The sequence below is a fragment of the Phaseolus vulgaris genome, chromosome 8, assembly GCF_051622355.1.
Source record: "Phaseolus vulgaris cultivar YP4 chromosome 8, ASM5162235v1, whole genome shotgun sequence".
In the NCBI taxonomy this organism is placed as follows: domain Eukaryota; kingdom Viridiplantae; phylum Streptophyta; class Magnoliopsida; order Fabales; family Fabaceae; genus Phaseolus; species Phaseolus vulgaris.
The window spans coordinates 51259137-51286562 of record NC_143505.1 but is presented as its reverse complement, the minus strand read 5'-3'; the positions used below and the strand labels follow the sequence as shown (position 1 = coordinate 51286562).

At 32.8% G+C, this 27426-nt stretch overlaps 1 protein-coding gene across 1 annotated transcript; it reads left to right on the top strand.

Moving 5' to 3' along the window:
* The first annotated feature begins 1234 nt into the window (after positions 1-1234).
* LOC137827046 (protein SABRE) lies at positions 1235-25994 on the top strand. The gene is made up of 23 exons (XM_090294673.1): positions 1235-1305; positions 2423-2534; positions 3316-3600; positions 3872-4134; positions 4680-4893; positions 5529-5699; positions 5806-5883; positions 8429-8683; positions 9988-12099; positions 12303-14310; positions 14521-14618; positions 15133-15492; positions 18103-18221; positions 18687-18936; positions 19699-19923; positions 20351-20490; positions 20881-20953; positions 21466-21567; positions 21661-21822; positions 22169-22450; positions 22558-22725; positions 25032-25404; positions 25563-25994. The coding sequence occupies exons 1-23, from the start codon at positions 1235-1237 to the stop codon at positions 25688-25690; spliced, it is 8049 nt and encodes a 2682-aa protein (XP_090150799.1). The 3' UTR covers positions 25691-25994.
* Positions 25995-27426: the final 1432 nt, after the last annotated feature.

The window sequence follows — 27426 nt, the reverse complement described above, 5'->3', positions numbered from 1 at the left end:
TGATAGACCTCTGACACTAGACCGAGACTAAGGTAGGTTATTGAGTTAACTTTCATATTTTAGGTGAAATTCCAAAACGTGATTACATTAATAATTGTGTTAACAAGTCTTTGTGGGATCTATGAAGACAATAACGACCATGTCATACAAGTTAATCATTTTGTGTTAATGAGTCTTTGTGAGATCTATGAAGACTATAACACCATGTCAAGAATATCCGATCAATAATCTTACCAGATAATAATCTTAATCGACACCCATCAATATTATACGGTACATCTAATTTATTGTTGTTATTCATATGAAAAACTTCAAACAGTTAGTAGTTAGAAAATTATTGAGGGGAGTTACTGAAGTATTGATGATGGAATTGTTAGGTGAATATTTAGAGCCCAATTTACAAAGAAAATGACCATAACAATTAAATTAATTGGTATCTCCTATATAATTAGGGTTACAAATTGGATTGGATGGGGTAAGCTATGTCTCAACCATCAATTTGTCTTGTCCTATCTTATATAATTTACCAACCTACCAAGTCAGATAAATCAACTTATCAGCCTTTATTACTTTAAAAAAAATATAATTTCTATTGTTATTAATTTATTTTAAAGACTCAATTCTGTAACATTAATAAGAAAAATTATACTCAAATAAATTTTAGACCATGTTAATAAACTCTAAGTTTTTTAATTAAATTTGTTAATATAAACTAATTTTATGAAGTAAAAATTTAATTTAAAAAACAGGGATCTCACATAAATATTATCATCGTGATATATAATATTGATTAAAAACAGATTTTTTTTGTTAAAAACAATTATGACCAGATTCCTCTCTATTGATTTTATTATTTGTAAAAAAAATAAGTAATAGTATATTACTCTTAAATTACCCGTGAGCTAATATCACTATATACTTTAAATTAAATTAAAGGTGAAGATATTTCTTAAAAATTATGAACTTTAAAATTATTCAATTTTTTTTTAACAATATACATTAGTGGCAATCCTTTGATCATCGAGCACCTCACGGAGCGGATCTTAATTCTAAAGCATTCACTAAATGGTTTTAAAGAATGACTCTTGTTTTTACACTTTTTCTTAAGCAAAAAATAATTTATAGTTCTTTTCATTCCATGATACCTTCTTTGGTACACTACGCCATGCTATTACGTGATTGAAGAAACACCTTTCTCTTTCATCTTATGGCATTTTGAAAACGTCCACTGAAAATGGAAGCTTCTCCGATCAATTTCCTCCATGGTTTCACTGTATTTTGTGTCACCTTGTTGCTTGTATTCTTGTAAGCCTTCAATCATTCTCTATTTTCTTCCTAAATGTCATTCTTCTACTTCATTTTTCAATCATTATTGTTTTTCATTAGTGGGTGAGATTGAATGTTGAATACTTTGTTAGCCATTTTAGGTTGAAATCAATATGAATTGTAAAAAGTTTGGTGGTGGTTGCAACTAACTAGAAAAGATTGTGGAGGTGCCTAAAATGGGATGATTATGTATAGAATTTGAATGAAATTGTTTGCTTAATCAATCTACACAGATTTAGCAAGGGAGTGTACTGCTAATTAACCTTATTGGGTCATTTAGAAATAACATTTACTTTTCCAATTTTTTTTGTTAAGATAGTTCTCATCAAAATGCATTTTTTTAGATTTAGTTTAGAAATAATTTGTATTAATATATGTCTAAATTCTTTACTACTATGATGGCAAGCTAAAATATGACAAATGGTGGTGGTGGGAAACTACATGTTAAGAAGAAAAATTGTAATTATTAAATTGATATTTTTATATTAAAATATTGAATGCATTTGTAATTTCTGTTATTTGTAATGTTGGTTTTACTTGTGTAAAGAAAAAAGGTATTTTTATGTTAATGATACTTGGACTTTAGTCATTAGCATTTCTCACTCTCTTTAATAACAAGCTTATTAGTTTTTGCATTTAAATATTTGCTGAAAAGCTTCAAATGTCTGCCAAAATATAGTGAATACAAGAAATTAATATTTTCTTCCTTTTCATATATTCTTGGATGTTGATTTTGAATTTTGCATTTTTGTTACTATATTCAATGGCTTAGCTATTAAGATTTATTTTAATAATGATGAATGCTAGTTATGATCCTTGTTAAAATATTTGGAGGAATATTCAAAACTTTGTTGCGAAATTATATCTCATTAAAGACTCATTATCATTTTGTTATAGACTCATTATATTTTTGTTATTTGTGCACATAGAAATGATGATATCATGTTATGTCTTGTTAATGTAGAAAAACATAGTATGCTTTTCAAGTTGAATGTTATGTTGAAATTACTTTATGTTCATCATAGTTTGTGTTATTGAGATTTTTTGTGTTTTAAATTTTTTAGTATGTGTTTTCTGATTACAAACTTTCTTTCAGATTATCTTTTGTATTGTTGTCTTGGATTTTGAGTCGGGTGCTTGGTGCATCTGTTGGATTTTGCGTTGGTGGATGTAACAGTTTGAAAGACGTGGAATTGAAGTTTAAGAAGGTTCTTCTTTACTTTTATTCACTTCCGCTTCTTATTTTCTAGTTACAAAATTTACAAAATCTTAAATACATATGTTATGATTTCAAGTGTTAGTTTATCTCATATTGAGCAAGAATGTGTTTGAAGAGTATTATATAAGAAAAAAAATTCACATACCCATTATTTTAAGGCTTCGGGTTGAAAGTGGTGTTATGATTTTCTTTTAAAAAATGTTCATGACTCTTTGGTGTTGAATCACCCTGGTGTTTTTTCACCAAAAATTCCTATCAAATTGTGCGGTGAACATGAATCGAATATGTGAGTGGTTGAATAACGTATTGTGTGTTGTTTGTGCGGAAGTATCAATGTGAAAAAAATTCACACTTAAAAAGGGGTGATTGTTAGGATTATAAGTATGAATTTGTCACACATTGAGTAGGAATATGCTTAAAGAGTAATATATAAGAAATAATGCTCACATACCCATTGTATTAAGGTTTTAGATTGAAAATGATGTCTTGACTTTATTATATAAAATGCTCATGACTATTGGTGTCGAATCACTCTGGCGTTTTTCCACAGAAAAATTCTATCAGCATCAATAACTTAAAGGAAGCTTTCAAATTTGTACTTATGTCAGTGATATAAAAGAATACACCATTTCACCCAACTGATCTAGTTTTTCTTTATACAATCCATTTTGAAAATCATAGTTCAAATTCTTTGTTTTTTTTTGTAGTGATTGTTATGTTGTTTGTTTAAAGTCATATCAATATATTGTTTCAATTTATGACATGTGCAGGGTGCTGTTGAATCTATATCTATTGGTGAAATTAAACTTAGTTTTCGTCGTTGTTTGGTTGAACATGGTACGGGTTTTAGTTCTTGGGACCCAAAGTTGCAACTAATAATATGCAACTTAGAAGTTGTTACACGACCTCCAATTAAAAGCTCTGAGATAAAAAAGAAGAAACCTAAAAAATCCAGTGGTGGTTCTTCTAGCAAGGGAAAGGGAAAGGGGAAGTGGAAGACCATAAGCAACATTGCAAGATATTTGTCACTTCATGTGACTAATATAGTTGTGAAGGTATGCATCTTTGTGCCATTTTAATTAATTTTCTTGTTCGACCAAACATACATTAATGGTGTCTTTGATGTTTTTTTATAATATGTAATACCATATTTAGAATTATTGCTATAAAATACAGTGTTATGGCTATTATGACTAGTAAAACAAAGTTTAATATAGTATATATAAAAAATTATTTTGTATGTGTTTGCATTTTTAATTCTACTAGGACTGACATTGTTTGAAAATATTTTTCCTGGATATTGTGAATGTCTTTTGAACATTGCAGACACCTAAATTTACTCTTGAGATTGGAAAGTTGAATGTGGACATATCTAAAGATCGTGGATCCGATTCAGATTTGGTAGTTAGGGTTCAAATACTACCCATTGTCGTTAACATTAGTGAGCCTCAAGTTAGTAATCAATTATCTGAATCTAGTGATGGAGGAAGCAATACTTCTACCCAAGCATCTATTGCTTCTACAGAAAAGACTTCTGCTACTTTTGTCTGTGAAAAATTCTCTGTCTCATGTGCATTTGGTCATGATAGGTACTAATTTCCTTATATAATTTTCTTAAGTATTAATCATGCACTTCACTCGTTTGAGTTTGAGAAAAGAAAATGAATTTGTATGTAAGATGTTTGTAAGTGATGTGATGAAAAACTTAAGGTTGAAAACAATAGGAGTTTCAAAGTGAGAAGCTTCAACTATAAAAGGAGATTCTAATATACATATGGTTTATCTACTGTGAATTAATTTATTAGAAAATAAACACACTTTTAACTATTGTTCCATTATTGGACCTAAATTTGCTAATTCCTAAAAAACTAAAACTTTCTTAGTTTTGGTTCACAATGTCGGTGGTGCATCATTTTTTCCTATTTTTTTTAAATATAATGACAAGTCAAATGGTACTTATTTTTTATGTGTTTCTTTGTCTTACATAAAGTTATCTTATAGTTATATTTGATTTTTCCTTATTTAAAGTAAAAATTACAATTGACTTGGATAATCTCTTTCTTTCCTTTTTTTTTTTAATTTTCATCCTTTTAGGTTTTTTTAGTTGTCATTTTTCTTCTTCTTTTGGATGTAGGGAAGTGGGTATAGTTATAAGGAGTGTAGACATTTCCATTGGAGATGTCACTGTGAATTCAAATGAGGGGTTGCTTGAGAGAAAGAAGAGTTCATCAGAGTCTTCTTCTGACTCTCAGAAAAGTATAGGATCAAATGTTGATCCCAAGAGCACAAAGCCACCTACCAACAAGCAGGAAAAAATTGCAGGCTATATTTCAAAGTTTCCTCAAAAGGTAGAGAAATTATACATGCTTTTATTTTTTATTTATTCTAATGATTTCATATACTTTTCCAGCCCTGGTGCACATGTAGTTGACCTATGAATGAGTGACTTTGTTCAAATTATTGAATAAGATATTTGACCTATTTAAATAGTTAGGATCACAATAACAAAATTGTACTTTTAACGACCACATTTTTTGTCGCTAAATAACTTAAATCAATTGCTAATATATTTTGTGACGAAATTAGTGACTGAAATTATATGATAGTGAAAAATATTAGTCGAAAAGTAGTTAATGACTGATTTTTTCCCACTAAATAACTATCACATTGTTTGTCGTTAGTTTATCATTAAGAGTTTGGTCATTTCAAAATATAAATTTATCTTGTTGATATGTGACATATAGTGATGCATCTTTACATTCACCAACTTTTCCTGGATTTTCACTTTTTTACAAATTAAACATTTTGGTTGTGGCTATTTGTTCATGTTTATGGTGTGTGTGAGCCAATTTAGTTTACATGCTACTTTAGAACAATAAGTTTCTTTTATATTTTGATTTAATTGAATCAAAGATAAAAAGTTGTTGAAAGGGTTTTTTCAAATGGCTTAAAGGTCAACTGTTTAATTATGTTTTATCATTAGGTCAACTTCAATTTGTCAAAGGTGAATGTGAGTTTTACTCATCGTGAACGTAATCTTTATGTTGAAAATAACATCATGGGCATCCAATTCAGAAACATCAAATCACGACCAACAAAGGATGGTGGGGAGAGTACACGTCTTCATTTTCAACTCGAATTTGGTGAAATTCATGTATGGAGTGTATTTGTTTATTTGATGAAACTTGTGTTACCATTTTCCATTTTTTTGTTTGTTTTCCTTCTTACTAACAACTTTTCTTGTTTTGTTGACATTACAGCTTTTTAAAGAACTTGGTTCTTCCATCTTGGAGATATTGAGTGTGAATTTGGTTTCTTTTGTGTGTATCCCTGTACAGGTAAGTTATTTTGTCATCCATATAGAAAACACCTTTGTATTTTTGTATATTTGGTAAGTTTTCCTAATATTAGAAAGAAATAAAAGGGTTAAATTGTAGTTTATGTGGAGAAATTTTAGTAGAAATAATCTTATTGTTGGAGTTGTAGTTTGAGTAATTTTGATTCCAACAAAAGAGAGATTTAGTTGATTCCTAACTTCCAAGAATTACTTCCTCTTTAACCTCTCCACTCTACATGTGTTTGTTTTTTTCTCTCACTTATATCTCCCAAATTGAGATTCGTTAAGCAAATCCAATTCTTACCTTAAGTATAAAAGATTTTTTTGCAATAATTATTATCAACATTACCTAACTAACTGATACATTTGTATATACACAACAACTTTTCTTGTGAACTCATTATAGGACACAACATTATTCTTTGTCTTGACCTAATAACTAATTTTTTATATGTAAAACATGATTTTTTTAATTGATGTTAGTTGGAGTTATCTTTAAATCTCAGTGAGGGTTGGTTTTAACCTAGTCATATTTAATTTTTTTTGTCAATGTAGGTTAAGATTACTTTTTCAATCAATCCATGTTAGTTAAAATTTTCTTGTCCAATATTAATAAAATTATACTTTGGTTGATGTTAATAAGAATTTTTTTTTATTGACTTCAATGATATTATTTTTCAACCTGATGTTAATCAAGGTTCATCAATAGACAATAATATGAAATATCTTTCTATTGTTTTTCCAATAATGTAAGTTAGAATTATTTTTTTATCAGTTTGTTACTTCAATTTTTTTTTATTAACAAAGAATAAAATTAATTAAACCAAGACACTTTAGGAGTGTCTCAATCCACAAACCTCCTTCACATACAAACCTCTTCTTACTTCCATCTGCTTTAGCCAGCATAAAAGCATTGCCCTCCTTCCTCTTCCAAGACAGCTTGGCTCCACCTAAGACCACTTACTTATAGCTACTGATGCAAGATATTGGATTCAATACCCAATCTGCAAAGGAGTAGTTAAAGTTATGTGCTTTATGCTTCATCCATAACCACGATTTAAGTTGAGCCTTTTGGAACACTTCTTCTTCATCTACTAGTAGTACTCCTTGGTTGAATACAACTGAGTTTATATGTTCCCACAAACACCGGACTATAGTTGCCCATACCCCTTTCCAAACTAGGTTTTGTTAATTACTACCCTTGATCATATGAAAGCTCTCAAAGTGGGTTAGATCATTATGTTGGACAAACAATATTCCTATCCATTTAAAACACAAGGACCAGACACACCACGCATGTTTGCATTCTAGGAAGAGGTGTTGACAAGAATCTTCCTTGGTCTGACATAAAGCACATACAGTAGTATTCAACATCACCCCTCTCCTACTCAAACACTGTCTTGTTGGTACTCTACCCAATAGCACCCTCGAGGCTGGATCGTCACATTAGTTCAAAATTATCTTAGATTTCTTTTTCTAATTCCGACTAGAGAAACTTTGTGACCAATCTTGAATAGGACTTATATAGACCAATGTTAGCTTACACTTTTTTTTAGTTGATATTGGTTGAAAAGTCCTCAGTCAAACAATAACTTCAATCAACAATGTAAAAAAAAATAAAAAATAAATACAATTAGTATTAGTTGAAATGATTCATTCAATATTGATCACATTAATAAAATCATTAAATAGAAATCAATTTTAGAAATAAAAAATAATTAGTTATTATATAGACTAAATTAGATACTAATTTAGAGACTAAAAAAATTATTGGTATATAAATTAGGTTCTACAATTGATAAATATTTTCTATATAGGTAGCTACCAACTTTAGGATGTAGCTAAAAACCTTGGTAGCTAATTAGATACTAATTTAAAAACTATTTATCAACAATAAAAACTAATCTAGGTACCAATATTTTCTTTTTAATTTTTAAAATAGTATATAATTTAATCGATATAAAAACTAATTATTCTTGTCTCTAAAATTAGTTTCTATTTAATAATTTTCTAGTAATGAATTAACGAATATGAATCAAGAAAAATTCATCTCAATGAAAATTGAAAAAATCTTTAATAATTTCGATTAGAAAAATAACATTTGACATCAACTAAAAAACATCACCTATATTAATATTTCTTTTATTATTAAATATAATATATTATTGATAGTAATTGAAATATTCCATCTAAGCAAAAAAAGTCAATAAATTTAAATTACTTTATTCAAATAAATCAATTTAAATTTAATATATTTTAATTTATAAAATTATAAAATTTTCCATACAATGAAATAACTTTTGTTTTGGAGATATAGATGAATTTTAGCATTCACTTAACAAATTAAGCTTTTAGGAGAATTGTTGATTGATAGACACGAAATCTCATAATAGAATTTCTTTAGAAGTTTATATATAAATGACATTGATCTCATAATATGAATGAAGAAGGGTTGATATGGACTATATATTACAATGAGTTATATATAATTATTTTTGTTGTATTTTATGTGCAAACTTACTTCATCTTTTGGTCTCTTCCTCTAGTCAGTTATGCTTGTTAGAGCTGACACAGAAATTAAGATTGGACGTTCAAAATGCAACATCGTAATGAGCAGAATAAAACCTTGGTTGCTCCTAAAGCCACCTAATAATAAGAAGAAAAAATTGGTTATCAACGAAACTCCTGTTGTAAAACCAAAATCAACTGATGACAGCAAGACCATCGTATGGACATGTAACTTGTCAACTTCGGAGCTTACAATAAGGCTTTTCACTATGGCTGGTTCTCCACTATATCATGTAAGTATTGCCAAATATATATACATATACGTATATCTATATGCATAATTGTTGTTATCTGTGAATCAAAATAAGCTTAACAGTTTTACTAAATAAATTGGTTCTTGTTATATGTGATGTTGTGCATGTGGTGATTCATGATTAAATATACTTTTTTCAGTATATATGTTTTCTCATTTGAGTCCTCTAGTTTTTATTTGTGTCCTTATTATTTTTTTTATGAAATGATAACATGACAATATCAGAAAACTGTGTGAACAATATATTAGAACAAACTCATTCAAATATCTGAGTTTTGAAACTGTATTTTGTCTATGCAAGCAGATATGTTTTTGAAGCAGGAGAAAGTGTTACACTAGGATGATCAAGAAAGGATAAGCTCAAAGATAAAATCGTATAAACTTTCTTATGGTTATGAATTTGGGATGACAGAAAAAGTGGTTCAGAAGATACTTGAAATATACTATTAAACTGGTATCAAAACATCCTAGTAGTTTTTAGTAAAGATTATTATTGAAGAATACGACCATCCTCAAAATCAAAACAAGGTCGAAAGATTGAGGTCATTTGATCTGCAAGCTTGTGGATCTAATGTTGAAAAGATCATAATTGTGTATTTTTTTTTTCTCTTAAAAGGGTGCATTTGATTTGTTTTAGCTTTACTTTTTTTATAATATACTTTTATAAATAACTACAAAAATGTCGCCTTATTTTCACTTCTTTTCTCCTTTGCAGATTCTTGAAAACAGGAAATGAAGTGAAAACAAGGTGACTTTTTTTTAAACTATTAAACAACAAACTAATGATGCATGTAAATTAAAAAGGATAAAAATATATCTTTATCTTTTAAAACATTTCAAAATGTTGATTTTAATTCCTACCATATTTAATACGTTTTCCATCTCTATATTTATCAATGTAGTAATGTAATAAATGTAGGAACTAAAAAGTATTAATTTTTGTAAAAACAAAAATTAACAATGTAAAATAATTTAATGGGCTAAAATGATATTGATCAGAATAAACTACCAAGAGAGACATTTGCAACTGCTACTTGGATATTAGATTTGAGGTTCAAAGGATGATTGTTGGATATTGGTTGAGTGTTTTGTTGGAGGCTCATCAAATGGATGGATTGTTTTGTTTCTTTGAGTCTTCAAATTTCTTTTGTTCAAGTCACTATATATATGTACCTGTTTGATCATTTTGTGTTCTATTGGAGGAAATTATCTTAAATGTTGATTCAAATGTTTTTGAGTAAAGACACTTACCAACAAGCATTCATCTATTGTTTCAAAATCCAGGGTTGCTTAAAATCAACACATGTATCTGCAAACAACACTTCGAAGATGGGAACTGCAGTGCATTCTGAACTTGGTGAATTAAGCCTCAAAATGGCTAATGAAAATCAAGAATGCTTGGGAGAAAGCATTTTTGGTGCTGAATCATACTCTGCCAACATTTTGCACATTACAAAGGTTAGTGTGGATTGGGGCAAAAAGGACATAAAATCATCTGAAAAAGAGGCTCCAAAGTGTGTGCTAGGTTTATCAGCTGTTGTGACTGGCATGGGAATTTATCTAAGTTTTGAGCGAGTAGAATCATTCATATCTACTGCAATATCCTTTCAAGTTCTATTGAAAAGCCTTTCTGGTCCAAAGAAAAAATCCACACAGCCCCGGGCACATTCATCAAAAAGTTCAGGGAAAGGAACTCAAATGTTGAAATTCCATCTTGAACAGTGTTCAGTTTATGTATTGGGGGAAACTGGATTAGAAAACACAGTTGTTCCAGACCCCAAGAGAGTTAATTATGGCTCACAGGGTGGTAGAGTTATAATAAGTGTGTCTGCAGATGGTACTCCTCGCACTGCAAATGTAATGTCCACTGTTTCCAGTGAGTACCGGAAACTAAAGTACTGTATTTCTCTTAAAATCTTAAATTTGAAATTGAGTGTGAACAAGGAGAAAAGATCCAAACAGGTAGAACTTGCAAAGGCCAGATCCATCTATCAGGAGTATTATGATGAAACTAGGCCAGTATCAAAGGTGAAATTAGTTGACATACGAAATATTAAATTTGTACAACGATTGGGTGGCCTTAAAGAGAATGCTGCATGCTCTCTTTTCAGTGCCACTGAGATTAGTTTGAAGTGGGAGCCTGATGTACATCTATCAGTGATTGAACTGGTTTTGCAGCTAAAATTAGCATTACACAATTCGAAGCTTCGGGAGAAGGGTAATGAGCAAGTTGAAGATGTTGTGTCTGATGTAAAAGATTCTAATAGGAAAAATGAAACTCCTCCTATTCCATCAGGGCATTCTGAAAAGAAGAAAGAATCTGTTTTTGCTGTTGATGTAGAAATGTTGAACATATCTGCTGAGCTAGGAGATGGAGTTAATGCTACGGCTCAGGTGCAGTCAATTTTCTCTGAGAATGCTCGTATAGGAGTGCTCCTTGAAGGACTCTTGTTTAATTTTAATGGGGCCAGACTAGTCAAGAGTAGCCGGATGCAAGTTTCACGAATTCCTAGTAAATCTGCTGCTGCTACATCTGATCCAAAGGGAGCTACAATATGGGATTGGGTAATTCAAGGTCTTGATGTTCATATTTGTTTGCCATTCAGATTAGAATTGCGTGCTATTGATGATGCTCTAGAGGACATGTTGCGTGCATTGAAGCTTATTGTTGCTGCAAAGACCAACATGATTTTTCCGGTGAAGAAAGACAGTTCTAAAGCTAGAAAGCCAAGTTCAGTAAAATTTGGATGTTTGAAGTTTTTCCTACGCAAGTTAACTTTTGATATTGAAGAGGAACCGATTCAGGGATGGCTTGATGAACACTACCACCTGCTGAAGAAGGAGGTTGGTGAATTAACTGTCCGGTTAAACTTCTTGGATGATTTTATATCCAAGGCCAAGAAAGATCCAAACTCTACTGATGACACCAATAATTCTCATGAAGAAAAGAAAATTTATATCAATGATGTTGAGGTTGATGTAAACAATCCTTCAGTTATTGAATCGATGCGAGAAGACATTTATAGACGAACATTCCGATCATATTACCAGTCATGTCAAAACATAGAGTTCTATAAGGGATCAGGTGCTTATAAAAATGATCAACTTCAATCTGGTTTCAAGCTTAGTACTTCAAGAGCTGTTCTTCTTTCAATATCTGCAGAAAACTTAGATGTAACCTTGACAAAAATTGAAGGTGGAGAAGATGGGATGATTGAAATTCTGAGGAAGCTTGATCCTGTTTGTCGTGAACTAGAGATACCATTTTCCAGACTGTATGGAGCAAACATTCTCTTGAATACTAGTTCTCTTGTTGCTCAAATTCGAGATTACACATTTCCTCTCTTTGCTGGAACTTCTGGCAAATGTGGAGGTCGTCTTGTGATGGCTCAGCAGGTAATATGAAGCAATATAAAATATTTTTTCAAAATTCCAGTTTTTGATGCTTACTTATTGTGATCAATTATACATTTCCTGAGCTCCAATGTTTCTTGAACTGAACTTGGAGTTTGTTTCTTTTGTGGTATTGGTGGATTAAGTAGATGATGATTAACCTGGCAACATTTATTGGTCATTATTCTTTTATTTATTTCAAGTAGGCAACTAGCTTTCAACCTCAAATGCTTCAAGATGTGTTTGTTGGGGAATGGAGAAAGGTATGCATGCTTCGATCAGCCATGGGTACTACTCCGCCGATGAAGACATACACAGATTTGACGTTAAATTTCCAGAAAGGTGAAGTGTCATTTGGGGTGGGTTATGAACCAGTTTTTGCTGATATTAGTTATGCTTTTACTGTGGTGCTACGGAGGGCTAATCTAAGTGTTAAGACTCCTGGGCCACTTATTTTGCCACCCAAAAAGGAGAAGAGTTTGCCATGGTGGGATGACATGAGAAACTACATTCATGGAAGAATCACCTTATTATTTTCTGAAACAAACTGGAATATTTTGGGAAGTCCAGATCCTTATGAAAAGTTTGATAAACTAGTACTTTTGACTAGTTCTATGGAAATTCAGCAGTCTGATGGTCGCATTTTTCTTTCTGCGCAAGATTTCAACATTTACTTGACCAGTTTGGAGAGTATGGCAAACAAACGTTGCACCAAAATTCCACCAGGTGTTTCTGGTGCATTCTTTGAAGTCCCAGTTTTCATACTTGATCTTACAATGGATTGGGGTTGTGACTCTGACATGCCATTGAATCATTATTTGTTTTCACTTCCAATTGAAGGGAAGCCTCGTGAGTTCGTATTCGACCCCTTCAGATCCACTGCTCTTTCGATTAGATGCAGCATATCCTTTAGATCCGTTCATCCTTCATCAGAAAAACAATGTGTATCAGAAGGAGATGCTAATGTTCATCAGCCTCCTCACACTTCTAGCAATGCTTCACCAACAATAAACCTTGGTGCTCATGATGTATCATGGCTAACAAAATTTGGTACCTTGATGTACCTTCCCCCATATAAACTGCGCTTCTTCTCGCGTTTCCCTCGTTACGGTGTTCCAAGAATTATCAGATCAGGCAACCTTGCACTAGACAAAGTAATAACTGAGTTTATGATGCGTATAGATGGCACCCCAATTTGTGTAAAGAACGTGCATCTGCATGATGATGATCCAGCCAAAGGACTGACATTCGCTATGACAAAGCTCAAGGTTGAAGTATGTTTTGGGAGGGGCAAGCAAAAGTTTACGTTTGAATGCAACCGTGGCCTTCTTGATCTTGTTTACCTGGGTGTTGATCTTCACATGCCCAAAGTTTTCCTTAGCAAAGAAGACTGCTGCAGTATTGCTAAATTGATTAGCATGACACCAAAAAGCTCACAAGCTCCATCCAAGGATAAAAATCCCTCTGAAAAAGGTTTCCTGACACAGAAAAATCCTGATGATGGATTTCTTTTATCCGGTGATTACTTCACCATAAGAAAGCAGTCCCCAAAGGCTGATCCTGATACTTTGATAGCCTGGCATGAAACAGGAAAAATACATTCTGACAAGACCTATGTACGACCTCAGCGTGAAAATCGGGTTGAAACCAATGAGAATGAGCAATCAGATCCAAGTGATGAGGAAGGATACAATGTGATAATAGCAGATAGTTGTCAGCGTGTGTTTGTCTATGGTCTCAAGCTTCTGTGGAATATTGAAAACAGAAATGCTGTTTGTTTCTGGGCTGCCAGTCTTTCCAAAGCCTGTGCACCAGCAAAACCTTCTCCTTCTCGGCAGTATACACAGAGAAAGTTACGTGAGGAGAAGACAAAACAAAATGTAGCTGAAACTGATCAAGATGGTGCAGCTGAAACCACTCAAGATGATGGAGCTGAAGTCCCTCCAGATGATGGAGCTGAAGTCCGTCAAAATGATGGAGCTGAAACTCATCAAGATAATGGTGGCGAAATCAGTAAAGTTGATGAAGCTGAATCCAATCAAGACAATAAGGCTGAAACCAGTCAAGATGAAGGAGCTGAGACGCATCAAGATGAAGATTCTCTGTCCCTTAACACCAATAACATCTCGGATTCTCCCTCTTCTCTGACTGCCAAAAATCCTGAATTACCTTCATCCCCATCACATGTGGATAATGTGGACAAATTTCCATCTAGTATGTGTCATTTGCTTCAGGAAATTTATATGCAAGTAGTAAAATATAACACAAAAAAAGCATACATCGTACGCCTTGTGTCACAACACTACTTTCACTGCTTGCCAGAAATCCTTGATGATTTCTTTGTTAAGCCCCATTTGTTCTTGAGTATTGTCACTAACAACTTTGTTTACCCTCTTTTATTTCCCTTTTTTGTCTATTTCCCAGCTAAAAAGGAGAATTCCGATGAACCAGAGGAGGGGACTCGTCACTTCATGGTTAATATTGTTGAACCACAGTTTAATCTTCACTCAGAGGATGCAAATGTAAGTCATAAAATACTTTTTCATTTTAAATAGAACTTATGGGAAGATACAGTAAGCATTTTGATTATTGTGCATGCCTTTCAGATGGTGACTTGTACTTAGATTGAAACAATCCTTTTATTCAAATTCTCAATCTTATTTTGAGAAACAGCTGACAGATTTGGTTTTCTGTTTTCTGTTAGTTTGTTTAGGATAATTAGTTGAGCATCTATGAAGAGCAATACTCATATTCCATTGACAATTGTGAGCTAGAATAATAACTCTAATTGTATATAGTTGTAAGAGATCTCTTGTTGAAAAATGTCTTGATTGCAGTCACCCTTAATCCACCTTATCTTTGTTCATTCTCTGTTCTGAATCAATAGGGGAGTTATGTTGTGATTTCCTTGAAGTTTGGACAACAAGAGTCTCTTAATCTAGATTATGTCTTTTATTTTTCATGTGTTAGTTCTCCTTTGTTTATAAATTTTTAGAAGAGTGTGCCAAGATTATGTGTGTGCTCATGCTTTCACAGGGAAGGTTTTTGCTTGCTGCTGTAAGTGGCCGCATATTAGCCCAGTCATATCACTCAGTCCTTCAAGTTGGTTACGAGATGATTGAGCAAGCACTTAGTACAACTAATGATGCACAAAACAGTGAATACCAGCCTGAAATTGCATGGAAAAGATGGGAGTTATCTGTCATGTTGGAGCATGTGCAGGCCCATGTTGCACCAACAGATGTTGATCCAGGGGCCGGAGTGCAGTGGCTACCAAAAATTCGCAGAGGGTCTCCAAAAGTAATGCGTACAGGTGCTCTTCTTGAGAGAGTTTTTATGCCTTGTGATATGTTCTTTCAGTTCACAAGGCACAAAGGAGGCACTCCAGAACTGAAGGTAATTTTTTTATATCATTGTAAAATCCAAAGATCCTTGTTAGTCTTTAAAATAGTATCTAAGTGACTAATTATTTTTCATCTCTAAAATTAGTTTTTATTTAATAATTTTTTTATTGTATAATTATTGCTTAGTGCCTACACATTTTTTTACACATATTATTAGAAGATGTATGTGTTAGATGCAACAAAGCTTTGTTAAAGTTTGTTGACTACGTTGAAGTTGTTGAAAGTGAAGCATGAAATATTTTCATGCAAGAGGAGACACATATGACTGAGAAGAAAAATACATGGTAGATCATGGATAGACCCTAACACAAATGGGTGATTGTTGTAAAATGGGTTTGCAAAGCCAAACTAAACCCTGGTGGATCTGTAAATAAACTCAAAGCAAGATTGGTGGTTAAAAGGGTACAGTCTGAAAAGGTTTACAAGTTTCATAAAGCTTTGTACAGTCTGAAACATGCTCCAAGAACGTGGTACAACACAGTTGATGACTATCTTCTGGAGCAAGGCTTTACAAGAAGTTAAAATGAAGCCACTTTGTATGGAAAATCACAAGCTAAACTCATTATCTCCATTTATGTTGATGAGCTGTTAGCTTTTAGGAGTGAGTCGAATAGTCTAAACCAATTTAAAATGAATATGGAGCAAGAATTTGAAATAACAGGTCTGATGAATTATTTTCTTAAGATGGAGATACTCCAACATTTGATTGAATCTTGATCTCCCAAAAGAAAATGCCAAGGAGATCTTAAAGAAGTTTCACATGGGGAATTGCAAAACTGTTGTCACTCCATTGGTGTTAAATGAAAAGTGGTGACAAAAGGAGATGCAAGTTTGTATAGAGGTGAGATTAGAAGTTTTATCTATCTGCAACCAAACCAGACTTAATTTCTACAAGTTTGTTATCCAAATTCATGCACTCACGAAGCCAGGTTCACATGGGTGCAGCGAAAGAGTCTTGAGGTTATCAATGGTACAACAAACCTTGGCCTTTGGTTCCCAAAGAAGAAGAGTGAAAATCTTCAAGGCTACTCTAATAGTAATTGGGCAGGAAGCTTAGATGATATAAAGAGTACAACAGGATATGTATTTTCATTTGGAAGGGAGTTTTCTATTGGTACTTGTTGTATATCCCAGAACGACTAGGAATAAGGACATTTCATAGTATATAAATGGGTGTTAATCTCATCTTATGAGTTGATTTTGTAAGGTTAAGTTAAACTTAAAGTTTACTTCTTAATAGTATTTAAAGAAGCAAGATATTGGTCAAGAGCAAGATGAAGCCAACTATTTTAAGAGTTATAACAAGTTAGCTATTGCAACTACAAAGAAGCTGTGTTAGATGATGTTAAAAGGCCAAATCAAGGCTGTTGCTCTACAAGGCTGATTCAAAGCTGCTGCCACATTGGATTTAGGTATGCTTGGCAGCGATGGAGGAATGTCATAAATTGCTGGTGGTGGGGTCTTTGCTCTAAAAGAAGTACTTGCTTTGAATCATCTAGGATATGGTCCCTGTTCTAGGTGTTAATTGTTTTATGATACATGGATGGTAGTTTTGTGTTTAGGAAGGAAAGATGTGTCATATAGATAGATATCATCCTATTTACCTGTAAACTTTATCTGTAAATGGGTTGGGATACCCCTAAAGTATCCTATTTTAATTAATTTAATTCCATTTTAATTAATTTAATTCGCTGATAAAAAAAACAAAAAAACAAAACGTTCATATAAAGATTAAATATCATGCAATCATGGAAGCATACAAATTGGAAGAAATTAAATTAGAGTATTGCAATTTTGAAGATCAATTAGCATATATAGTGACGAAGGCACTTCCAAAAGACAAGTTTGAATTGCTAAGATCAATACTTGAATATTGAAGAAGCATCTCAAGGAGAGTCTTAAAATTTGAGAATATTTCTTCAGTTTGATGAAGCTTTCGTCAGTCAAATATTCTGTGATGGAATTTTCTTCCTCAAATGATGTTTTACTTCTTCATCATTTATTGCTTAATTATTGAAAATGGGTAGTTTCTGGCAACATCTAAGAAGACGTATTCTCTTTGTTTTATGTTGTTTTTTTCTTTTACACATTATGTGTTGAGTAAGGAGAATCTTGGAATGATTGCTTTCTACACAATGAGGAATGTAACCTTCACTGGCTATGTAAGCAACTCTTGGGTTCATTTTTCTGAATGAGTTCATTTTGTGATTGTGAAACATTTTCTTTTGATAATATGCAAAATCTTTATGCTTCATTTTTATCTCATCTCTATTCCATACCAATTTATTCTGTATTTCCTCTTATTCTAACACTTTAACAAAGAATAAATTTTTAGCTTCTCTTTGATGCTAGGCTCATGGTTTTTCATTTCATATTTATTTTTGTTCACATTTTTATTCTCCTATATGTGGATATCTCTTTTCTTAACGAAATTATCTTTTGTAAATAAAACATTATCCTAACTAGTGATTATCTCTGTATCTGAACTTTCCTTTTCTTAGTAAATGCATGTATTTATGGAGTGTTTTTCACCAGTTTGTTGTATTTTCTCATGTCTATGGTGATCATTAATCTCTGTCAAATTCATACTCTAATACTGCAGGTGAAACCCTTGAAGGAGCTCACCTTCAATTCTCATAATATAACAGCAACAATGACATCTCGCCAGTTTCAGGTCATGCTGGATGTGCTGTGCAATCTTCTCCTTGCAAGGGTTCCCAAGTATGGATAGCCATTCTTGCTTTATAATCGTTATAAACCTACTTTTATCTATTTACCTACGTAAGATGTTCTTGTATGTTTACACCTTATAGTATCCTATAAGTTCAAATCTAAAACGGTATCAGAGCTTATGATAATCATATGTTCTAATATATTTGTCTGTTCTGATAGGCATGTGTGGCAACTTCACTCATTAGTTTTAAGATAAAACATGACAGTTTGATGTTCATTTATGTTGCAATAGTTTTCTAATGAAAATTACTGTTTGTTTATTCTTAAATTACTTATCAGGAAGATATGTTTCTCATGCATGAATTGGGTTTTAATTTAGATAATCCAAGGCAGTCGAATTATATGATTCGTACATTGATGCAGTTCTTTTTTCCATTAAAGAAATTTAAATCAAAGACGTTCTGCTCTATTGAGAGTCCTTTAAATTAACTAAGAATATCATGTACAACTTAGGCCTCGAAAAAGTAGCATGTCACTTTTTGCTGAAGATGATGAAGACAACGAAGAAGAAGCAGATGAGGTGGTACCAGATGGTGTTGAAGAGGTGGAACTTGAAAAAATCAACCTTGAAAAGAAAGAAAGGGATCAAAATTTGATTCTTGATGATGTAAGAAAACTGTGTCTTTGGTTTGACCTTTCAAGAAATTCACACCCAGAAGAGGAAGCAGACTTGTGGATGATAGACGGTGGAATAGACAAGCTGGTAAGAAATGAATCTTATTAAAAATCCTTAAATCGTAGGATTAGTTACAAATCATTTGTTTTTTTACTTAACCAGGATTTCGAGTGTAGCATCAGTATAATATGGGTTAATGCTTTATATTTTGAATTACACCAATCAAATCAGATTCAGATTATTTCTCTCTACTTTATCTTTTCCTTTCCTTCCCTAAAAATATCCTTACAGTTTCAACAATAACCTCATAAACATAAATTAAGAGCTATTCTGCAGTACTCCCTGCCCCTTCCTATAGTTGGAGTATATGTGTTGATCATGCATAAGTTGTTGTGAATATAAAATATTTGCCATGCAAAATGGCTGTGGAGTGATCACTTTGCTTCTTACTTCTCCAAGAGACAAGGTCGCTCCCATATGGTCACATTAGCCAAAAGTGGATCTTCTATCAACATAACAGCACAACATTGGAGAAACTCTCCACCATAGTATGTACTTGATCTCAGTACAGACACCAATGCCTAGTGCTCCTCCCATTAGATATATCACTGTATGAGCAAAAATCATCCAATGGGTGGTCTATGTAGATGACACCACACTGGCAAAGAATGCAAAATCTAGACTAGTGAATGTGAGATAGTAAAAGCCTACAAGTTTTCACGTCCATCATCTTCCAAATGATCTAAACTTCTTTCGAGATGTGTAGTGTGTATGCCACTTTTGAAGTTATATGTTGACTTTGGACATGAAAATTTGCATGTGTAATCAACGATCGTCCAACACTTGCAGGTCCAAGAACTGAAGAAAGAACATGTAAATGCACGAAAATTTAGGAAGGAAGCATATGCCTCATTAAGAGTGGCTATGCAGAAAGCTGCACAACAGCGGTTACTGGAGAAGGAGAAAAACAAAAGTCCTTCTTATGCTATGCGCATATCTATGCAAATTAACAAAGTTGTTTGGACCATGATCCTTGATGGTAAATCCTTTGCTGAAGTTGAGATCAATGACATGGTAAGAATTTTTTTGCTCTGGGTTTAGCCATCCAAGGCTCATTGAAATCTGTTTCTCATGAAGTATGAACTTTGTCGTCTCAGCACTTAGTCTGACTTCAAATATATTAGTTAGATTCTAAAAATTTTGTACTTTAAGGCTCAAATTTGCTCCATTGACTTGTATAGAATGCATTGATACATTTATTATAGTGCTCTTCCGTCCTTACAATATTGAATCTGCAAATTTATTATCCCTGCATGTAATGGAAAAAACTACAGTGATATTTTCTAATTTAGTTGTTCTTTTTTGTCCTTGTTTTGTTCCTATGAACCTGAGAATATCATGATTCACTTTTAATCCCTTAGATTTCTAGCTTCCTCAGATTTTGTTTTTCTTTCAATTTGCAATAATATACTAATTCAGTTTCATTCTTCTAATCACTTAGATCTACGACTTCGACCGGGATTATAAGGATGTCGGCATTTCTCTGTTTACAACAAAATTTCTTATTTTCAGAAACTGCCTGTCTAACGCCAAATCTGATACAATTCTGTCAGCATGGAATCCCCCTCCCGATTGGGGAAAGTATGTCTTTTTTTTCAGGCCTTTTTCTTCAACTTACTGGTGCTTCCAAGTAGATTTTCTGATATTTTTCACTTTGCTGTTCCAGGCAACAATGTCTTAATTTCTAGTTAAATTAGGGTTAGTTTTAAGTTGAAGTTGAACTGCATCATTTCAGCCCTTAGGTTTCCATGCTAGTCTATTCCCTCTCTTTAACTGAAAAGGCATACAAATTTTACTTGTATTGTTGAAATTATTTATTAATGGAATGGGAAGAAAAAAAGGAGCCTCTTAGTAACTTATTTTAATATAAGATTGATGTTACCTTTTCTATTGCAATAAAGATTAGAGTGTTTTTGTGTTTTCTATATCTTCTTGGTACCTTGATAGTGCATGTTTGCTTCTTTTTTTCAGAAAAGTGATGGTTAAACTTGATGCGAGACAGGGAGCTCCAAAGGATGGAAATTCTCCCTTTGAACTTTTCCAGGTAAGTGGTTCCTTGTGGTTATTTTTCTCCCAGCAAAGTTCTGTAGAACTATAGAATCCATCTCTTATTATAATTTGGGTTATTCAAAAATATTTGTCAGATGCTTATAATCGAGTCCATGTGTAATACTTTTGTTAGAGTTTTGTTAAGTAGACCCTGCCCAAGATTAATATGTACAATGTTTCTAACATATTGGAGACACGGCAGAATATCAGGGAGAAATAATTATAAAAGTGAATCTATTGAAGTTCATGAGAGAAGAAAAGAGGAGAGTTTCCAAGAAACTGAAAGTAAAGTTAGAGAGAAAATGTTTCTCGAATTTCCAAACTTGTTATTATACAGTAATACAACTGAACTCGGTTATTGGACGCAGCTATAGCTAGATTACAGTGACAGTTAGACTAACAGATAAATCATTGCATGGAGAACTAGGAATCTGTTTGAGTAGAAAGTGTGTGCAGTATACTAGTTGTGCCTTTGGTTTCCTAACATGAACACATTTTACTCTATAGGTAGAGATTTATCCCCTTAAGATCCATTTGACAGAAACAATGTACAGAATGATGTGGGTGTATTTCTTCCCAGAAGAAAAGAAGGATTCACAACGCCGACAGGTTAATTATTATTTCAATTGACTTCTTTCCACAACAATCATAACATTCATAGATATTTTGTGTTCTAAGTTAAAGTCATGATTGCTTATGTAGGAGGTTTGGAAGGTTTCAACCACAGCTGGTGCAAGGCGTATGAAAAAAGGTTCAGCTGATGGTTCGGCTTCAGGCTCTGATGCCCCACCAGCAAGAACTGGCATCTCTGCAATGCTATTTCCTACAGCCAATCCACTTGCTTCCCAAGTTGATTCAGCCCAAGTGAGTTTATTCTCTAGTATATGATTTCCGACAACACATTCATCAAAAACACTATCTTCTTGGGTGAAACCTCATTTTGGCCCACAAATAGAGTGGAGCATGATATATGGAGGGGCCAACATAGGATTTCACCCAATAGTGGAGAAAGTAATGGAAAGAGAGTATCAAGAAATGTTTTGTTACTTGCTAAAATTCCTCTAGTAATAAAAGAATCTGGGAAGGCTAATGCCATACTACATTGGTAGAAAAGCTAGGGAAGAATGTAGCTTCTTCTCCTTTTGTTGTTTTATTCTCACCATCCTAGTATATGATGTTTTAAGAAATGAGCTTGGTAACATGCTTGCAGGCATCCAAGGCACAAAATGCCAAAGCAAACCCTGCTACTGGTCCAACCCCCGAGTTGAAAAGGTCATCTTCGTCTGATAAAACAAAGGACGAGAATGTAGCAGAATCTGCAGCTGATGACCTTGTCTCACAAGATGAAGCATCCAAGAATAAACTAAAAGATTCCAAAGGTGTCAAAGCTGGTACTTCCTCCGTTGAAGAAAAGAGGGTAGCTGTGCCACAAGAAGAGAAGAAAGCTAGACCACAAAAGATAATGGAATTTCACAACATCAAAATTAGCCAGGTTGGTATTAATCTTTGGACCATTAGATGAAGTTGTCACTCATCACACGTTGTCACCTCTGTAGAAATAATTCCAATTTATTATAAATAATGTGATCTTTCTTGCAGGTGGAACTGTGTGTTACATATGAAGGGTCAAGATTTGTTGTTAGTGATATGAAATTATTGATGGATCAATTTCATCGAGCTGAGTTTACCGGGACTTGGCGAAAACTGTTCTCACGAGTTAAGAAGCATATCATATGGGGAGTCCTTAAGTCTGTGACTGGAATGCAGGTGAAGAACAACTTTCATTTCATTTTATTGTAACAAGAATGTATGTATACTCATTGTGTTTATCTTTGTTGACAGCTATTCATACCTACCTACCACTTCAAATTTATGATGACATTCTAAAACAAACTTGAGTTTTAAAATGGATTTTGCCAATTGTGGATGGAAAAGAAAATATGCGACATAACTACAAATATCCTAATTGTTTGATTAGCATACATATGTAGATCCTAAAATGCTAGAACAACAATTGAGAAAGTAATAAAATATAATACAGAACCCTGAAATCAATCACACACAATACAGCAATACACTTAGTGTCCCAGAGAAAAAAAGTCTCCTATCACATACAAATACAGCGATGCAATTTCTGTTCAAGAGACAAAGGCCCCTACTTGGAGTATTCTCTTCCTACAAGTTCCAAATAACTTCAAACCCAAATTACACAACCCAGAATTAGATATATACTTCTAATAATTAACTACCAGTAGTTATTTTCATCATGTAACCGTCATCCTAGTGATTCTAATACAAAATTGTCATATTGAAGTTTTTAATACTTAACACATTTCTAAAGACTATTTCTACTCATAACTTGCCCCTAACTCTAAGTTCCTTTCATAGAATTACCTTAATTACAAAGATCTAACTATATCCGACACTCCCTGTCTAGTTGAAGCATGTAAATCATATGCACCAAAGACCCCCGAAAGACTTGTTAAAGATATCTGTCAAATAGTCATTGGAATTGAGAAAATCGATGTGATATCACCCAATAAAAATATTCTTTGATAAAGTGGCAATCTTCCTAAATATGCTTAGTCCTCTCATGGAATAGCATATAAAAAGAAATATGCAAAGCATCCTAATTGTGAGTATTGGCTCAGTAAAATCTTGATTAAAGGTTATAAATAGTTTGATGCAGTAAATCGTCTAATAGTTTAAGAGCATCTGGTTATACAAGACCATTTGTCTTGATCAAATCAATTGTCTTCTTCATGCATTTGTCTTTATAGCATTAGAGGATATAGTCTACATTAGTTATAACTTTCTGGTTTGTTACCAGAGTCCACATGGTTTGATGTTTTGAGCTTAGTAGTGAAGCATTTGTTCATGTGTCTTCTCCAACCATTTAGGTGTGATTTGCGGAAATTATTTTTAACAGTTACTTTTTGTATAAATACGACCTTATTGAAGTGTTGTAATCAACCTAAAGTTGAGAGTTCGCTCTGAGAGAATCCTTGAATTATAACATCTGTGTTAGTGAATTTTTGACAATTGGATGTAGATTGAAGTTAATTAACACTTCAATTAAACCACATTAAACCACTTGCAGCCTCTTTGTTATCATTTATTACTCATTGGTGTTGGTAGATAGTTTAGTGAATTTGTGAGCTATTTCTTTACACTAATTATCAAAAATCAATGTCAACTGTATGAGCCAAATAAGTGCACAAGCGACGGGAGCCATAGCTTTATACTCTATTTCTGCACTGGATCTGTTCAACATTTTATACCCTACTTTTCCAAGAAATTCAGTTACCACCACCAATAAGAATTCAATATATAGAGGTGAAACTCCTAACTTGAAGAAACTTGCCCAATTTTTTGCTAAATATCCCATGACTCATGTATGAATGTTGTCTTCCTTAGTAGAGGAGACTTAAGAAACTGAACAAGTACACTACCTGCAAAGGATATATTTAGTCTGGTGACAGTGAGATAATTAGCTTCCCAACCGGAATTATATCATTGTATCTAAAATAATATACATATGGGGGGAAGTCTCTTGATCTAGTTTTTGGGGTTGAGCTAGTCCTAAATTTCTGAGAACTTGAGACCTTCTTCTCAGTGTTTTTGTTGCTGAAGCTGCACACCCTAGATCAGAATCTCCAACCATGTGAGAAATAAAGAATCATGGAAATTTTCCGAATTGGTTTGAGTGAGTATACCACTTGGCAAGTTTTTATTTTATAGGCATGAAGATCACAATAAATGACAAGTTATTCACAAGAAAAACAATTTCCTAGGACAAATTGAACTGTTAATTCTGATTGATTATCAATCCGATTCAATTATCAGTACTAAACTTCAACTCAACAATTTCAATAGTAGGGTTAGTTACCTTAGATTTATCCCTATTTTAGGAAAATAACTATTCAGTTTAGCCTATATATTGCAATGCTATGTGCAATTTCAGTATCCAGGAGCAATATGTGGTTTTTTACATACCCTTTATACTCAAGTTGGTGACAATCTTGAACTGATTCTGCTTAATTCATTTAAATGTCTTGTTATGGATCATGCAGGGTAAGAAATTTAAAGACAAAGGCCAGATTCAGCTCCCTAGTTCCAGTGGTCCAGAATTGGACGTTACTTCTATTGACAATGAAGGGCAAGCAGGAAAATCTGATAAGCTTCCACCATCTTTTCCTAAGCGTCCAACTGATGGAGCAGGTGATGGATTTGTAACATCCATTAAAGGAATATTTAGTAATCAACGCCGCAAGGCAAAGGCATTTGTGCAAAAGACAATAAAAAATGAAGGAGAGAATGAAGTTCAAGGGGATCTCAATGAAAATGATTCAGAGATCTCTCCTTTTGCTAGACAGCTCACAATCTCACAAGCTAAAAAGCTTATTAGGAAGCACACCAAGAAGTTGCAGGCTAAAGGACAAAAAGGTTTGTTCTAGACTCACCTGCATGTTATTGGTTTTTTACTACTTTATTCATTCATTATGATGAAGAACAAATTTTTATCTTGCTTCCTTTCCTCTTTAGCTCAAGGCCTGAAACTCACTCTTTTGCAGGTTCTCCCTTACTACAAACAGTAGAAGCAGGTTCTCCCTTACAACAAACAGTAGAAGCACTACCATCATCTCCAACAAAAGAAGAGACAATGTTATTTGACAGTGATTCTTCGAGTGATTCTTCATCTGATGAAAGTTTACAGGAACCGGTTATCTAAAGGAATAATTCTTACTTTTCATGTTGACCATGAAACACGTTTTATCTTATTCTTAAATAACTAAATCAGCAGATAAACACACAAGGGTAGGACACCAGAAATGGAAACATAGAACTTTGGACTTCAAATTTAGATAACAAGTGATTGATGTCGATGTCTATTAAGTGTATTATTCCCTGACAACCTCAGCCATTGTTGTTGAAGAGCCTTACATTTTCTTCTCTTCTCTATCAACTTAGTTCTAGTAAATTTGCAATGTTCACACTCTTAATATTTCAGAAATGAAAGCTTAAAGTTGACATGATTCCACGTACATATTTTATTATTATTTCAAAATTGTAATGAATGTAATTTTCTTAGGCATAGATTTTATCATACAAATTTGTCCTTGCATATTTTATCTTTATTCAAATTTAACTAACTTTGAGTAATATGATTTTATCTTGAATGAATGTGATCACACTCTCTTCTTAATATATATAAACCACCTACGACCTCCAAATATATAGTTATGTCATTAAAAAAATAAGTAATAAGAAACTGTGATGGATAAGAATTTAATTTTATAAGTATTTATTTAAGTGTTTTTCCATCAATACAAGAAAATTATTAAATAGAAACCAATTTTAAAAAAAATGATTAATTGTTATATTGACTAAATTAGAAACCATTTTAGAGACTAAAAAATTATTAATTTTTAAATTAGTTTCTATTATTGATAAATAGTTCTAAATTGGTATCTAATTAGCTACCAAGGTTTTCGCTATCAAATTTAGAATCTAAATAATTGATAGTTAAAACTTTGGTAGCTAAACAAATATCAATTTAGAAACTATTTATCAATCATAGAAACTAATGTAGAAACCAATATTTTTTTAGTCTCTAAAATTATCTCTAATTTAGTTAATGTTGGAGATCCCACATCAACTAGAGATTAGAGCCTTTCATAATATATAAGTGGATCCAAATCTCATCTCATTGAGCTGTTTTATGGGGTTGAGTTAGGCTTAAAGTCCACTTTATAATATGGTATCAGAGCCATTTCGAGCCTATCCTAGCGAGTGTTTGTTGGGCTTATCAGGTCACCCGCTATCGGGCCGTTATCGAACCACCTATAATATGTTATTGAATTAGACTTAAAGTCCACTTCATAATAGTTAATATAACAACTAATTTTTTTATCTCTAAAATTTGTTTTTATTTAATGATTTTTTTTAGTTTATATTTTGGAGGAGACCAACAATATCTTTTATGCACAAATATCCGAAGTGATAAGAGTCCTTTCTTGTCAAACCTTTATAGTAATTCCAAGCTTATCTATCAAATATTTGAAGGTTGTTTGTGCATCCTCACAAATTTCTTCTTGCACCTCATCATTTTCAAAATTTCATAACACATTTTATTAATTCCAGATTTACCAATCCGAAAATAAAAAAATTATTTCAGAAAAAATATTCCAAAATGAGTTTTTGTCTTCCAGATTTTCTATTCCAGAAACACGTTTTACTGAATTTCTATTCTGAAAACACTTTTTACTTACAGAATTCGAGTAATTTTGGTATTTTAAAGAATGTAGGAATACAAGAAACTCTCATATTTGAAATTTTTGAAACTTTGGGTCTAGCTATCTTAATCCCTACATGCTACACCGACTCTAGTAATCCGAATTAAAATAAAAGCGTTTGTTTCCTGTACTTCCATACCTTTTACCTACAAATATTTCTATACTCTTAACG

Coding starts and splice junctions, on each gene's coding strand:
- LOC137827046 (XM_090294673.1), top strand. CDS start 1,235: ATGGAAGCTTCTCCGATCAATTTCCTCCATGGTTTCACTGTATTTTGT. Junction 5,884..8,428: donor TTGTGTGTATCCCTGTACAG/GTAAGTTATTTT, acceptor CTCTTCCTCTAG/TCAGTTATGCTTGTTAGAGC. Junction 22,451..22,557: donor ACAACATCAAAATTAGCCAG/GTTGGTATTAAT, acceptor TCTTTCTTGCAG/GTGGAACTGTGTGTTACATA.